The 16,748-nt window shown below is 36.2% G+C and overlaps 1 protein-coding gene across 2 annotated transcripts in view; it reads left to right on the top strand.

The window, feature by feature from the left end:
- The window catches only part of LOC119832805 (interferon regulatory factor 2-binding protein 1), a 102,246-nt gene that overhangs the window by 68,658 nt on the left and 16,840 nt on the right, over positions 1–16,748 (top strand). Inside the window, exon 1 of one of the 2 annotated variants that reach the window (XM_038356574.1) lies at positions 15,772–16,712. The exons of the other annotated variant lie outside the window; for it this stretch is intronic. Within the exon in view, the coding sequence (XP_038212502.1) occupies positions 16,046–16,712 (667 nt within the window). The 5' untranslated portion in view covers positions 15,772–16,045. Of the gene's footprint in view, positions 1–15,771; positions 16,713–16,748 lie in introns of those variants that run through there. 2 annotated transcript variants of the gene reach the window in all.

Below are 16,748 nucleotides of genomic sequence, written 5' to 3' on the forward strand. Positions count from 1 at the left end.
ACAGATTCGAAATTCAAATGTAATATTTTTTTATAATTAAGTGTAACAGTATTTATGGCCAGACTAAGTATATAGAACCTATAGCCTTCCGCAATAAATGGTCTATCGAACACTGATAGTACTCGTATCTTCGTACCAATAGTTTCTGAGATTAGTATAGATGTTTAAATAGATAATACTAGTATTTTTTACTATGAAATCTTCACGATCTCACACAGATCAAAGCACGGTGTTATATGACGCATGCCAACGGCTATTAAAACATCACTCATTCCCCTTACGGGATTGAAAACCGTGTCAAGGACTCATTCGCACGTGGTTTTTATATTCGTCAGGATATAAGCTTGTAGGTACTTGAGGGTGGTGAAGCTTTGAAAGCGTAGCGGGTATAAATAAGACTGAGAAACCCTCGCGGGTTTTTACTACTCGTTATTTAATCATTTTTTCATTTATTCGATAAAACTTTTACATTGATTTATTAACTAAACGCTTGCTCTACGTCTGACTGTGTACATGGTAATTACATGTTTTTAATAATAAAACTAAACTTATTTTTGTCAGAACATGTATCATATGGGAGGCGGCACTAGCTTAAGTAAGAAAATCATAAAAATCCGTTCATCCAGTAAAATGTTATGAGGTTTCAAACACAACAAATACAGTCGATTATATATCCGCCTTAATTTGAAGTCTATTAAATAATTTGAATCTCCAGCACACAGTTATCTTAATAATTTCTCAGGTGTATTCAAACAAGAAGCTCCATGCTATCACAAAATGAGAAAAAATAAAAGCAATAAATAGGCTTAGATGGTTAAGAATTTATTTGTTACATACTTAAGGTCTTGATATTCGTTCTTGACATCTTCCTTTTCAAACTTCGCACTATAGATATCAAAGTAGCACATTTTTTAACTAGTCTTTTGTTTTTTTGTTTCAATGATTTTATTGTCGTATTGCCTTTTTTATTTTTCATTTCTAGCTGTCGGACTCGGAGTTTTAAGTGTGCTTCCTTTGGTGTGTCGAATACAGAAGACGGGACGCTGATGCTACTGCACGGTGTGTTTCCTTCAGATATTATCTTTGCCTCCTAAAATGATAAGATCTGTTTAGTAAAACGTGTGATTTTCTCATCCGAATTCCTATTAGTTGCGCGCAAAATGGAGGCACCAACAGGTTTTGGGTTTACATCGTATGTCTCAGGTTGTATTTCCGATGTGTATAACTGTAAAGAAAACAAAAGGTACGATAAGTTATATTGATTAAAGAATGACATCAAATAATATAAATATGAATAAGTAACTAATCGACGTTTTGAACTATATATATAGGATAACTTCTCACAACTAACAGCGATCAAAATGAATGGTTAAGTATACTCAGTAAATACCTTAAGGCTGGGGACTGCATTTTTTGCCAATCTGCGCATTCCCGTTTTCGTGACGTAAAATTGATTTGGTTGGAAATGATCAGAGCAAATAACAACAAACTTATTCCACATCCAATAATCGTCTTGCCTCGATTGTCTTACAATTTCGATCCATTTTTCTTTAGTCTCAATCTCTCTTGGGAAGCTGAAAAGTTAAATTTACATCAATCTTTAAGTGAATTATAAAACAAAAAATAAGTTTATTTTACGATTGAGTTTGATAAAATCTATATTATAAAACTAGAACCTGCGCCCCGCGGTTTCACCCGCGTAACTCCGTATCCCGTAGGAATATCGGAATAAAAAGTGGCCTGTATGTTATTCCAGCTGTCTACGTACCAAATTTCATTGTTATCGATTCATGTAGTTTTTGTGTGAATGACTAACAAACCTAAACACCTCCTTACAAACTTTCGCATTTATAATATTAGTAGGATAGGATAGGATAGTAGGAGTAGGATTAACTAATAACACGACTATCATCACGTGACTTTTTTGCAGTCGGTACGTGACTGTGCAGTGAACGACAATAGCTTTCATTAACCAATTCGAGTTGTTTTGTCGTTTTCTATCTCGTATAAAACGATAACTTACACATGAAAACTAATTCCCGTTTCTGTATTGTAGAGTCTTGTATTGTTTGCGCAAGTGAATATAGCACAAGACGGCATCTGCACGGTATTATAGCGGCGTCGCAACGTGTGGCGCGTCAGGCGGCGCGACGCCGACTGAGCTTCGGAGCTGGTCTAAGCTGAAATTGAGCGGATCATTATTCGCATACCCGTCCATACTTATTATATATTAATTCAGATTTTGATAGACTTTCCATAAAACAATGGAAATTTCGTATTCGTAAATGTCTATATTCGTAAAACATTGCCGTAGAAATTTAGACAAATTTTAAAATATCCCCATTGCAAACATAGAAAATGAAGGTTTTTTTTCAATTTACGCTGTTGAATATTGCCTTTGCGTATTATATTTATGAAAATAAGTAAATAATGATTTGTATTTTCTTACTTATCTGTGACAAATTATTATAATAATTGACAGACATGATTTTTAATGATCGGCAATATCAAATTTTAGTGGTAAATTATAAAATCATTGTCCTGTATTTATATATTTATATTGTAATTATTGTCTCGTTGATATGTACGTTTATTTTATATTTAAAGAAATACAGAAGGTTACAGTTAGAACTATTTTTCCTATAGACCGCGTTATCCCCAGTTATAACCAGATGTAACTGAATATGCCTTCATCACTAGTCACAACTAGTTCAACCTAGAGAAAGAGCGTTCCGAAAACGGGTTTTAACGGTAATATATACCTACAATTCCTCCACCTACGAAGTGGTGAAAATGCATAAGAAACATGGGGTACCGTTACGCCTGGGGTCAGGGGCAGATGCAATTCACATCCGCTTCTCTTGTTGTTTTTTTACAAACACTTAAAATGTGCCAATAGAAATCTGGTCTTCTTACACAATACAAGAAGGCAGTTAGAAAGTGTTTCTGAAAAGCTAAGAAATTCTAAGCGCAAAACGTGAGTGTCGTAAAAGACATTTCGTCTACCTTTGGAAACTCAATATCAAAGACTGTTCCTGAGATTAGCGCCTTAAAACAAACTCAATTAATAGTATAAATGAATAAATGAAATCTTTATTTGCATAAATACGTTATATGTGCAGTTATATGAATCCTCAGGCTCCAGAACTAGTATAACACTGTGTCTCAGGAGCCAGAGGCTTCTCCCTTCCTTTCTTTCTCCTTTTAATTGTGTTCTTATTATTACGTCCTTAAACAATATAAAATTATAGATTATAATTCTTTCTCTATTTACTAGCTGATAAATGTCACGTGTGTGTGTGTATTTGTGTGTTATAATAAAAAAATAAATGTTCAAGCACAATAAGGCATTGAATACTCCGCGAACAAGAATCCTTGGCCTATTTACACCCGTGACCCGGTCTCCGCTCCCGTATCCCGGTTCAAGCGCTTTCTTACTGCAACTAGCGATCGATTTATTGAGTGCGTTACTAAGAATTTCACGGCCGCCTGAGGGCGATGCAAACACTAATTTCTTGTTATGTTTAAATGTTATTAGTTTTCGCGAATCGTTTTGTAAATATTACATAGATATAGTTGTATAGAGTTCGAAGTTATCAATGCGGATAGATTTGCCTTGTGTCTTGGACAAGAACAATAAAATTTCTCTGAAAATACAGTCCTTTTCTTACAGTTTCTTTTAACGTCTTCTTCGTCTCTCTATGACGATTTTTTAGTTTCAGGCAGCCTGTAGTTAAAAGATTTTAAAGGATTTAAACTTATACGACCTTCTTCCCTATAGCAAGATTTCTAGTTTATCATGTCAAGTCTGCATTATCCGCTTACCAACTACCATCCTTCTGCCACAAAAGAAAACAAATTTCACCTTGTAGATCCAGCTCTTTTGCCTAACCTTTCATATATATTCATCATTAAACCATTCATATTCATTATAGCAAGTCATCAACAGGTATAATTATTTTTAACAATAAACTAAATGGCCTTTAAATTGTCAGAACTAGACAGACGTGGGAGGCGCGAACTTTCATATAAATGATAATCGTAAAATTCGGTTCACCCAGTAAAAAGTAATGCGGTAATAAAAGCAAAAAACGCAGTCCTATTGATAATCTCCCTTTTCCCTTTTGAAGTCGGTTGACATAATAAAACAGACCAAGGACACAGCATCTCGCCCTCAAACAAAATCTGTCCTTAACCCAATTCGTAGCGTGGCCTATTCAACCCGTTTTTTCGTAAAAGGTGCACCTAGTATACAATTCATGTATTTGACTTACCGTGGGAAAGGTTCTCAACAGATGCTACAGGTGGTAGGGAATCAGGATGGCCTTTCAAATCATATTCGCTGCCAGCTGCTCGTGTTATGGTATATGTAAATCGTTTTTAATATTTTTGTCTCTCGAATTTTTAGTTTAAATAGCATTCAAAATCTTTATAAAACAAGACATTTTTAAAGAATAGAAAAAAAAACCTTTTTAGAAAAAAAAAGACATTGTAGCAACGCCTAGCCTCTCGACCACCGGTGATCCCATGTAAAAATTTGTCTCCGTCTCCGTCTTCCACGTTGTTACGGGGCAATATTATATGATTTTTGTATCTGCACATAGTTAGGAGGCTCGAGACTGACAAAGGCTACTCCTTGACGGTGAAACATCTCCTTCCCTCTCGATCTTCTTTGATTTGGCGGACGAAGCCGCGGGCGAACAACTAGTATTGAAATGGATATTTAATTTAAGTTTCATAAGTGAAAGAACGCAATTAGATAAAAAAATTGTTTGTAATTATTACTTTAGTACTTTTGTTTAATGTCATGTTCTTTTGCTGTGTTTTATTATTTGCATATCATGACTGTTTTTTTATATTTGAGTTTTGCTTGTATAATATTATATAATTATTAATATTATGTAAGCGATGACTGTTATTTTATATACTTCTACACTAATATTATAATGAGGAAACTTCTGAATTTTTTTACGTTTTTAAGCATTAACCACTGGACGGATTTCAAAAATTATTTCACCATTAGAAAGTACCTAATGCAACTTCACAAAGTGACATTGGCTATATATATATATGTGTGTGTTTGACGGGTGAAGCCGGAGCGAACAGTTAGTGAGTAATTAAGTTTATTTTTATATTTGTAAATAATTTTGTATTGTATATGACACTATGGCTAGTTCCTGTTCAACAATCTTATCAATTATTAATAACAATTATATTGCATTTATTATATATTTATCTTGCTTTTAAAAGATATTTACGTCAGTTTTAATCCGGTCATATACTTTATGGTCAAAAGCAATTAATTTCTTCAGCGACAGACTCGCCTGAACTGTTCAATAGATATTGAAATTATGTGATACTAGCTGCAATCTACGCCTCCACTCGCGTAGTACCCGGCTAAAATGTAGCCTATATGTTAATCGTGACATCTGTACCAAATTTCATTCATATCCCGATATAGGTTTTTGCGTGAAAGAGGAACATACATCCATATATTCTAACAAACTTTCGAGTTTTAAATATTACTCGGATTTAACTGCTATATACTGCTAAAAGACAAAGCCGTAAATTGATATAAAAATCTGCGCAGAACATTTTTATATACGTCATCAATTTAACCCGACAAAAGCGGAGCAGGCAATTATATTTTATTTATTGCTTATCCCTTGCTCTTATGACTTAAAATTAAATAAAACCCTGTTTTAATCAAAACATAGCCTATAAATATACAGAACTTAGTAACGTGTAATCTAATTGCAACAGTACCGTGAAGAAGCCTCTATGGCCGGCCTGTAAGGCCCTAATTGTATTCTATCGGAAATTTGTGTATATGCCCCTGTAGCGAGAAAATTTAGCTTGCACGATTCTGAAATTTGTGGCTATACGTACTATAATGTAGTTGTATGTGTTTTAAAACCATTGAGGGTGTGAATTCGATTCCTGGTAGATATTACTATATAAAGTATGTAAGGAAGCGCATATTCTATTCACCTTTGCTGATATTGGAATAAGTGTTGTTACTTAATACTTAACTGCTTCGAAATGACTGGACCGATTTTTATGAAATTTGTGCATGTCGAATAAGTCTGTGACCCGGCCTGCATCTATTTTTCATATCCCTAAGTGATAGGAGTAAGGCAGAACAGCGTTTTCCGGTTCAACTAATTACAATTATATATAAATACGTAGGAATTGTTATGCATAAAATATTTTAATACAGTCTTTAACATTGATAAAAAGTGAAAGTATTTTGAAAATTTATCACAAGATAACACAAAATACCAACACCCAATTCTGGCTAAAAATGTGCATAAATACCATATAATCTGATATGGTTTGTTTATCAGTTCGTTCAACCAAGACGTTGTGAAATAACAAAAAATCGAGGAAAGTTTATCATAAACGACAATGTGATAATCTCCGTATCGTGATAGCGCAGAATCGATAGCAAGTATAATACGCATTATGCGTAAGTGTTGGCGTATCTATATCTATAAGTAACACTTCGCCCCGGCTTCACCCGTGGTACGTTTTCTCTCTCCATAAGCAACTTCCTTATGCCTGAAGAAAATGTAAACAAAATTTGGAGAATTGGCCGACTCTTAGCAACATAGTTAGCAATTCATTTTTATTTATGAAGGTGTGTAAATAGAAATTTTAAAATACACACATGAGTACACAAGATTACCAACTTGCCTATCTATCGACCTTTTACAACCTATCTTTTACCATAATATACAACGCAAAGGTGACCGACTGATCTATCAATGCACAGCCCAAATTACTGCAATGATGCAGAGAGACGATGCAGGCATCCCTTAAGAAAGGATTTTAATAAATTCTTCTCCCAAGAAGCAAAATAGGGGTAAAAGTTTGTATCATGAAAGATTCTTTCACCGCCCGCCCACGCTGGCGATGCTGCGGATAAAACGAATAAAATTGATATTCGATGAAGTAATCGATGAAGGTTGACTTTATTTGGAGTCTGTGTTTATTAAGTTTGGTAGGTTGGTTTTAGTTTAATTTTAAAACTACAGCGTTCTACTCTGATAAAGAGCTGAAGAGCTAACACTCAGGGCATATAAACGCTGTCCCGCAAACCCCAAGTGGCTGGCTGCTCTTTCTACGCCTATACATTCATAGCAATGCCTCCTGAAACGTAACGACCTATCATAACGTTAGAGGTAAACGCTCCGAAAGACCCTACGAGGGGTGACGTGTTGCTATTGATCCGGGCTGAACTCCGACTGCGCATGCGCGGTATCGATCACCTTGCGCAGACTTTTGACTGCCGAATTTCTTCATACACATAGCATATTCATTGCCTAATGCTCTAGAAGGGGAGGTGATGTGAATAATAATGTCCTAAGCGAGCTGTCTCCTTGGTCTGGTGTGTGTTTTAGCGGTATTTGTTTCGCAGATGCGTTTGATAAGAAACTTCTTGTTATTTTTACTAAGGCTTTTAACACTGTTCTCTATTTTTATATATTTGTAGGGCCGCGGTATTTCAAGCTTTATATTTTATTGGCGCTTAACGTTTATATGTGATAGAAAAACAACATTTTATGCATAGAAAATTCGACCATGAAGCGGGATTCGAAACTATGTCTTTTATGACGAATGACGAATTCGATTTTTTTCTATTCTTTATTGATATATTTCAAATACGCTTAATACTCTTTATTATATACATTTAATAACTCGGTCATCTATCATAAAGTACTTTTAAATGTCATAAATTTCTCTTCATAATATCAGTTGTCTGATACAAAGTTATCCCCACTTAGATTATTGACAAAGAGTAATTAGCTTAAAAGTATATTACATTGACAGTAATAACTATACATGAATTCTTTTATTCATATATACCATTAAATTACATATATTGCACGTAAGTGATTGATTTTCAATTGCATTTAAGAGCAAAGTCTATTCAATAGCAATCACGAAAACGTGACTGCAAACGTGTTCGCAGAAGGAACATTATGTGTGTGAACTTTATCTATATATAAATACGCAGTGAGTCTGTTGTGGTGTTCTCATAGGTAGGTACTTAGGCATTTTAGTGTTCCCTCTACGTATCATGTCGATATATATCGTTGTCTTCGTAAAGCAACGCAGATTTGTCGTTATCGTTTGTAAATATAGTTTCAAGAAACTTAAAAACACGCTTTTATGATAGAGTCAATTAAATTGTCTCACTTGCTCGCATACATAGTATACGTAAAGAAATTATTTAATCCTAGCAGTCAATATGATAATAATATATAAGTAGGGTAAATATGATAATAATATAGACACATGAAATTATTGTATTGTCACCGATCTTTGATAAATGTACAAAGTTTGAAGGAAATCTGTCCGTTTTAAGTGGGTATAAATCGAACCTAAAGGACTCGGTTACATTCATAGTGTGTTAAAAACGGATTGTTGTTGGAATAAAAACATGGAAATACTATTTTTGTTTTTCCATGATAATTTAAATTGGTGTTAATTGCATGCGAGAACTATGCTTTAAAAGTATAGAGATAAATACTATTATATATAACTTAATTCTCTCCAATGATGAAGGTATCAGATTCTAATTTTGGTTAGCGCCGAAAGCTCTTAATCCGCCAGAGTTATTAGACTGACCGATAGCGATTGACTAATTTTACATCACAGAAATACTGGAAAAGTTTGATTTCATTATGATTGAGTAATGTAGAATACCTGATAGTTCATTTTTATGCTTGTTGGTGCCCATTTTCTGTTAAATCTTATTCCTTAACGTGCATAATATAGCTAATAATATATTCTTTCATTGATTACTAATTGTAAGGCGTAAAGCGAATCGCTCTAGTAAATCCCCGGCTTATTATAAAAAATAAACATATTCAAACTGGCCCAAGAATGACTCGTAGGTATACAGTTTTAATGAAACTAGTTTATTTTTTATAATAATTTGGTTTTGCACGCCCGCCACGTATTTCGAGAACCGTGTACCGTAAGAGGAGGTCTCTAACCTCTGAACTGCGATACTACGCATCATGCAATGCGACCTCTTGCCGGAAGGTGACCTGGATTCCAGCTAACACTTGATTCGAAAAGTATCACCTAGATTTGTTTATATATTTAGACAAAAAGCTGCTTACTCCAGCTTGAAAAATAAAAATAGTCAAGTGCGAGTCGGATTCGCGACCGTAAGCTAATGAGTAACTGCAAAAAAATGGTCACCCATCCAATTAATGCCCGCGGCAACCGTAGCACTTCGACCAATTTTATAATTCGTTGCGATAGCGGAAACTGAAACACATCATCTATGACAATTTTGATTGCAGCTTACTAGTATGGTTCATGAGATACGAATGGGCATACAGAGCGACAGGCAAACTAATAGGGTGTCCTTTTCACCCTTTGGGCGCGGTACCCCAAATATAGCCTACGTTACTGGGTAAAGGTATATGTAAGTAACTAACTGTAAATTTATTTTCAAATCGATAGTGTAGTTTTTGAGATTATTTCTTACATACAAAAATACAAATCTTTCCCATTTCTAATATTAATGTAAATACATTGTAAAAATCATCACACTCACTGATTTATCTGGAAGGTAGAAATTTCAGGATTCGCTTCCTAGTATTACTGACTAATAGGGTATTGTGATATTGACATAATAACTTCTTTGTCTAACCTACCACAAAATCCCAACTGAAAAATTATGAAGAAAATGAGAAAAAAATACCCACGTAACATGTGTAATAGGAAACAAAGATATAGCACAGTACACACATGGCTATGTCATTGAAATAGGTCAAAAAACGATAAATGTATACGAAATAGACGTTAAGGAGTACCCTCATAATCTGCCCGGGACGCGTGACGTCATCGATCAATACCGCCCCCACCCCCGCGGATCGTGATATAACATGTTTTTGGGATTTAATCCCCTTTTATTCCCTATTTCAAGGGTAAACGCTACAATTGTGGTGGCGTGAACTAGAAAGTTTTGTAATGAACAGATGACAATGGGTTTGTGTTAATAAGATTATTTTTATTCGTTTTTTGTATGCATGGCTGTGATAATGTTGGTGCTAACCGAGATGTGAAGGATTATAATGATCTTGAAATGCAAATAAGTTTACTTGTAGCTGAAATAGATTTTTTTATAAACTATTAGGAATAATCGGCTTTATTTCACATTTGAAGTCGAGTATTATCAAGTTTACCATTCCTGTAAAATGCAGTTAAGTTTAATTAATTTTAGCAAAAGAAACATACAAATACGTGGAATTCACTCGCTGTCCACAAATTGTTTTAAAATGTAAAATTCGTTCGGTAATATTCAGTGTGGAAAACGCTGACGGCTCGGCGAGGAACGTAAATAAACAGTGACACGTGTTAGGGAGTGGGCGCATGCGCAGTGGCCGGTCAACGATCGATCCAGACGCAGCATAAAATACGTGCGGTAGCCGGGGAGCAGGGGAGAAGTGGGTAGCTGCACTATGGATGTATTGTGGGAAATGCGGATGGTGTAATACTTATAAGTTGTTTTATAAATTATAAGTTGTTTGTGGGGATGGATGGTTGGATGGTGGCTGAATGGTGTTGACGAATGGATGTTAAAATTGTGTGTCAAATTTGAATTTGAATGAGAGGCAGAAGAGAGTGGTAAACGACTTTTTCTTTAGGAAGAGTAAGTTTACTAGGGAACCATGTAAATGGCAGCATGGGCTCATGCTTTCTTTATAAATGCGGATGTTGTATATGTATGGATGTTCTTATTTCCACTTTTTAGTAAACTCCGATTGAAACCATGAAAAAGCTTTATATGAGATAATTGTAGATTAGTAAATAGGAGCTTCTTCGCGGACTAACGCTTATTTTGTTTATTGATCGATACATCTCACATACATTTATAAGCTGTGACACTTGAGAAATCTCACATCTGCTAGAGGCTGACATACATTGGGAATTTATCTCAGCGCAGCGCTATCACACGTTCAAATGTGCCGGCCATCGTGAATTTGTTAATTTTGGGAGAGACGTAGCAATTAATCCCCTGATAGTAATCGTTTATGTTGAATCTGATATATACATGGGAGAACAGAATCCGCTGACAATTTTTCAGATTTCTACTTCGAGACTGAACATAAATACTACGCATATATATTATAATAGGACTAGCCTTCAGTACCTTTAATATATAGTCTTAACTTGTAAGCAGAAGAATGAAAATTCAACTAAAAGGGACAAAAAAGTGAAACCTAAGAAAGCACAGTAAAAAATAATTTTAACACGGAATTCCATTTACTTATATTGCACTAATATATATTGTTAAGTACATAACGATAGTACAAACTGTAAGATACAATACTAAAAGAAAATTTCTTTGTTCCGCTAAATGCGAAACTAATATGTATAATAATTTTATAAATCAATTAATATGTTCCCCCGTATATTAATAAGATATTCTTCATGATACAAACCTACATTCTATGGTATTCAGAAGCGCTTTCTACTCTTATTTAGGCGGATAAGCAAGGTGCAATAAGAGTGGGGTGAAAAGATTTTAATTTTTTCTATTACGAGGTTGGTTCATCTTATGGAGAGTGATGCCCGCCGGCTTTGCGATGTTAAGGGAACTGCGAATGTGTTACAAAAATTTTATTAAATTTTTTCGATATATTTCTCATTTATACGACTGCATGTATGATGTGTTGTATTTGCAAATGATTTTTCTCTAGGGAAGATCTCTAAGAACTATTGACATTTTACATAACGTGTAGGTATATAACAAAATATTGCCGTCCGCAAAATAGCTCAAGTACATAGAAGATATACTATACAAGTCCATATAACAGATAACTAAAGTAATGAACACCGGTTATTACCGAGGGTCGATAGCGCGGCGTCCTCTCCGAATTCTGATAGCGAGCTGAAAATCAATATGGCAATGTCCGCGCCGATTGCGCCGTGAACCTTCTTGCGTTCTAGTGATTACGTATTACATGGGAAATGCTTGAGCACGATAATCCGGGTCCAGGTTTGAGGGTCTGTTTCGTGTTAGGCGTGCAATATTGTTGAATGGTTCATCGGATTGTTGACTTGTGTTAGCAGTGGTGGTGCAGTGGTTAGGATCTCTGACTTTAACCGAATAGACGGGGGTTGAAGACCGAACCAGCATGCAAGAGATAGATTTCTTAAATTTATCTGCATCACCACTACTCGAAACGGTGAAGGAAAGCATAGTGAGAGAATCGGCATCTCAAAGAGTTACAAAAAGTTCGAAGATATGTCACAACTTCCACTTGATCAGGGTAACTGCCTGAACCCCCGTAGGAGGCCTGGATGCCTGCAGTGGGATCAAATAGGGGCTCGTAATGATGATGAGTTATATTGTATACGAGTTATACTTTGGACAGTTATGTTTGTGTGTGATAGGGCTGGTCTATAAGAGATTTCTTTGAAAGGTGTAATAGAGAGATTGAACCAGAAATTTAAAATCAGTATAGTGTAAAAAGAATTACTAAAATGATACGCATAGCATTAAAGCCTGTTTAACTTCAACTCAAAACTTTTTATATTTGTAAACTTTTAACTACCACCGATTCGGAATGTGTTCAGTACATTTTATTATTGTATAATTTATACTAAGGATAAATAAAAAATAAAACTATCAGCTAGTTAGAATATTAAGTAAATATGAACTGGCTTGCTGTATGTTTAATATTCAGTGTTGTGAATACTTCATTAGATCGCCATATTTCTTGAAATACTTACATTAATAATAGTTATGACTGTCTGATAGACAGAAATTATAAGACCATTAGATGACGTATTTTTTACGTGACAATTAAGACGTCGATTTAAAATAATCATTGAATGCAATGTGAGTTTTGTGCTATTTATTGCATGCTTTGACATTAAAAAAAAATGCTTTGACATAGTTTTTTTTAACAATACATACCAGTTACTGGTGATTGAAAATAATATAGGAATATTGGAAAATAATTTTTCATGTATATCTTAATACATAAAAAATCCAATGGAGTTCATTGGGAACATACATCATGACATGATGAACTCTTCACCAACTCAACCGATTTTGATGAAATTTGGCATTTTATGTGTAATTTGGTCCGACTTAAGATAAAGGATAGTTTTTAATTCCGATTAAATGTCCCAATAATTTGTAGTTTTTTAATTATTACTCAACCACAGCGACGCGTGGCCGGGTATGCTAGCAGTTATATGAGTACTCGGTAGCAACCAAGGGCATCCATGATGGATCTCATGACAGGTTCTATAATCTCATAAAATGTAAATAAACAGAGTAAGCACGTGTAGTGCGATATAAAACAAACGAATGGCGCGCATGCGCAGCGCCGCCGTGCAGATGGATTTTTTAATTAGCAGCCTGAAATCGGAATTTCGGTGTGACGGTGCAAACTCCGCATGCTATCACAGCGGCGATTGCATGATAGACTCGTTCTGTTTTCTCGCGTATTGCACAGCAATTTGCATTTTAATTGTATCAATTATGTCGAAGTATAATATGCCAGCAATTTACGAGAATATCGTTTTTATTCCAATATTTCCTTGAGAATGAAATTTTAATTATAGGTAGACAACCGCGGAACACAAATCATGCTGATTTGAGCGTATTCCGTCCGTTCGCTTTACATTAGAATAGCATTTTTTCGTGTAATTTTTTTTTTATTAAATTGAGTTTTTGTCATTCTATAGTTAAGTAAAACACTATTACAATCACCAAATAAACATTAGAAACATTTTTATGTTCCAGATTAACTTTCACTTCAACCATCGGTATAATATAAATTAAAACTTCAACATTTTATTCTAGCTAATATTAATTGGACTTAGTAGGTACTTTTAAATAGATCTTTGCAATGAATCCTACATTGCAACTTATGCTCAGACTATGGGCAAATCTAATTTCCCCGAAGCTTTATTACATTCGAAGTGGCCTGCACTCAAATCGCAATCAGTTAATTAAATCCGTGTCCCTTTACTTCATCACGGACAGAAGAATAATCCGCTTTGACTGAAAACCGTTGTTCTAGTCCATAAAGATTTGGAGATAACAATTTACCGTTTGTCATTGTATCGTCTTTGTTAACTTTACTGTTTACTATTGTCGGATTATGCAGGTAAAAAGCTATGATTTTTATGGATTTAGAATTTGGATGAACTGTTTTTTAATATTCCAAATAATCCGGTTAACAAACGTCTTTTAATATTTTCCTGTGATTTTTTTATGAAAGCATTTGTGTCGAACTTTGCTACGGATTATCTGTTTTGGTTCTTCTTTGGAATTGATATCATGATAATTGTTTGTGAGTCTACAAAAATGACTTAATCATTTTCTAAATAATTTATAATTTGAAGAACTTTTACATAATATAGCAGGGAGGAAGTAGCGGTTAGTCGAAGGTATTTTCTGCGTACAAATATCATTTATTAAATAATAAAAAATATAACTAAAATAATTTTAAAAATCTTAAGTTATTATTTTATGGCGCAATAAAAAATCCTACTCACTACTATGGATGTAATAAAACTGATTATTTCTGATTACAGTTATCGTAGGTTGTTAATAATGGAACTTATTTTATTTGCCAACAAATCAATGTCAAACAATATTTAAAAACGATTGCACTACATTCCCCCGTCTACATTGACGTATGGTTTCTTACAATCGTTCACTCCCAAATTATTATTCTTCAAAGCATCTCAATCCGATCAACATTACCTGCCCGCATAACTGTTTTCCACGATCGAGCGCATACAAAAAAAAGATGAGCCTGCATTATTATTAAAATACAACGAAATCAGAGGAAACATGGTGGTGCGGCGCGAGCGACGTTGCCGCATCGCAGCTCGGCTGACTCGTCACGTGACGTCACGTCTCAAGATGGCCGCCGTACCGGTTGCGTTCCCCCGCTCCCGTCCTCCAGCCGGATCCGTCCGCGTTGCTTGATAATAATAATAATTCAGAATGCAGCCGTTCGAAAGGAAACCAAGTGAGAATAGATTGAAATTTAATGCATCGAGCACGTCGGTTATACGTGTTAGCGTTAATTGTTATTCTAGAGCGGCAGCTGTTTACTTTCGTTGAATAATATGAGTGCTGTTAGGAATCTATGGGTCGTTTGTGCGACCAGTTGACGGCACTCCGCTGAGGCAATGATTCACTCCGTTCTACGCTGTTACGTTATGTTACTGACCAAATTACACTCGGACCTGTTACTGTATGCATACATACCTATATCAAGAGAAACTTCTCTCCCGTACAAGCTGATTTTTATGAGCAGCAATAAAATTATATCTGGACGCTCGTTTCTCAAACCTATATCCATCCATCAATATACAATGTAATGTCATTGTTTACAGATATTCTTAACTATACCTAAATGGTAAATTCGTCATGTTTCCTTATTTTCCAATGATTATATCGTATAATTATTATTATTAATAATATTTATTGCGGTAATTTTTCAAAGTTTGCATTTAAATGCATGGTAATGTCCTTAAGTTTAAAATAGAGTAGATTAACACTCAAATGCGTTATCAATGTGTAATTACTGAGCATTCAATTTCCTGCTTTAGCTCACTGAAAAACAAGTAATTAAGTTGCTCGTTAATTTGTATCGATTACATATTGTATGGAGTCTGTTTATAGGAGTACAGTGGATGTACCGCGTTCGTTATCGCGCGATAAGCGCGGCGGCGCGGGAGAGGGGGGAGCGCATCCGCGTCGGGCTAACGGCTCGTCCTCGGCGCGTCGCGGTGCGCGCGCTGACGTCACCGCTCGATAATGGCTGCCGCCGCCCGGTCCCCTCTGCCCCTCCGGCCGACCCAGCTCAGTCTCTCGTCAACCCGCGACCGCAGCGAGTGCTTCTAGACGCCGCCGCGCAACTGCGTTACATGTGATACCAGTGATCCCGTGTACCATGGTGACAGTGTTTTATTCGACAAAAATAAACAAGTGACAATTTTTCAAAGCGAATATCGCCGATTACGTTACACACCAGGCATTGAGATGTCGGTGATGCAGAAGAGGCAGCACTGCTATTTGTGCGATCTTCCCCGGATGCCATGGGCGATGTTGCACGAATTCTCGGAGCCAGTGTGCCGTGGATGTGTTAATTATGAGGGTGCAGATAGGATAGAGGTTGTTCTCGATACGGCGAGGCAGCTGAAACGCGCGCACGGATTCCAGGAAGGTCGGGGACCGACACATGCGAAAGGAGCTCACCGTGCTCCATTGGAAGCGCATCAGAACGGTGCAGAATCATCAGCAAGAGGTCAGCCGGCCCCGCCAGCGCATCACGCTCCCACAGCTGGATTTACGCTGCATCATTCACGGCCGGCAACAAACGCTGGACTGCTAGCGGAGTACGGGAGTCGGCGGGAGGAACACGAGAGCCGGCGACTTGCCCACCTGCCCCTGGCGCACTTGCCAACGCACGGTGGTGCCCGCCTTGCTCCCGGTCTCACGCTCAAAAGGCCCCTGGACGATGATGATCACCAGAATCATCATGAACCAGCGAAAAGGCTTTTGGAAGAGCACTCCCGCCCGCCCCTAACTCGTGGCGAGTCCTTGCCCGCTGTTTCCTTGGCTGCTCCGTTTGCACCTGATCGTGTTTTCAAACAAGAAAAGCACCCACTGCGCACACCATCATTTGACGCAGCTTTCAAAACTAACGGTAAGTCTTATTTTTGGTTCTTTTAATATAAGTACA

Source organism: Zerene cesonia, chromosome 16, assembly GCF_012273895.1.
Source record: "Zerene cesonia ecotype Mississippi chromosome 16, Zerene_cesonia_1.1, whole genome shotgun sequence".
Classification (NCBI taxonomy): domain Eukaryota; kingdom Metazoa; phylum Arthropoda; class Insecta; order Lepidoptera; family Pieridae; genus Zerene; species Zerene cesonia.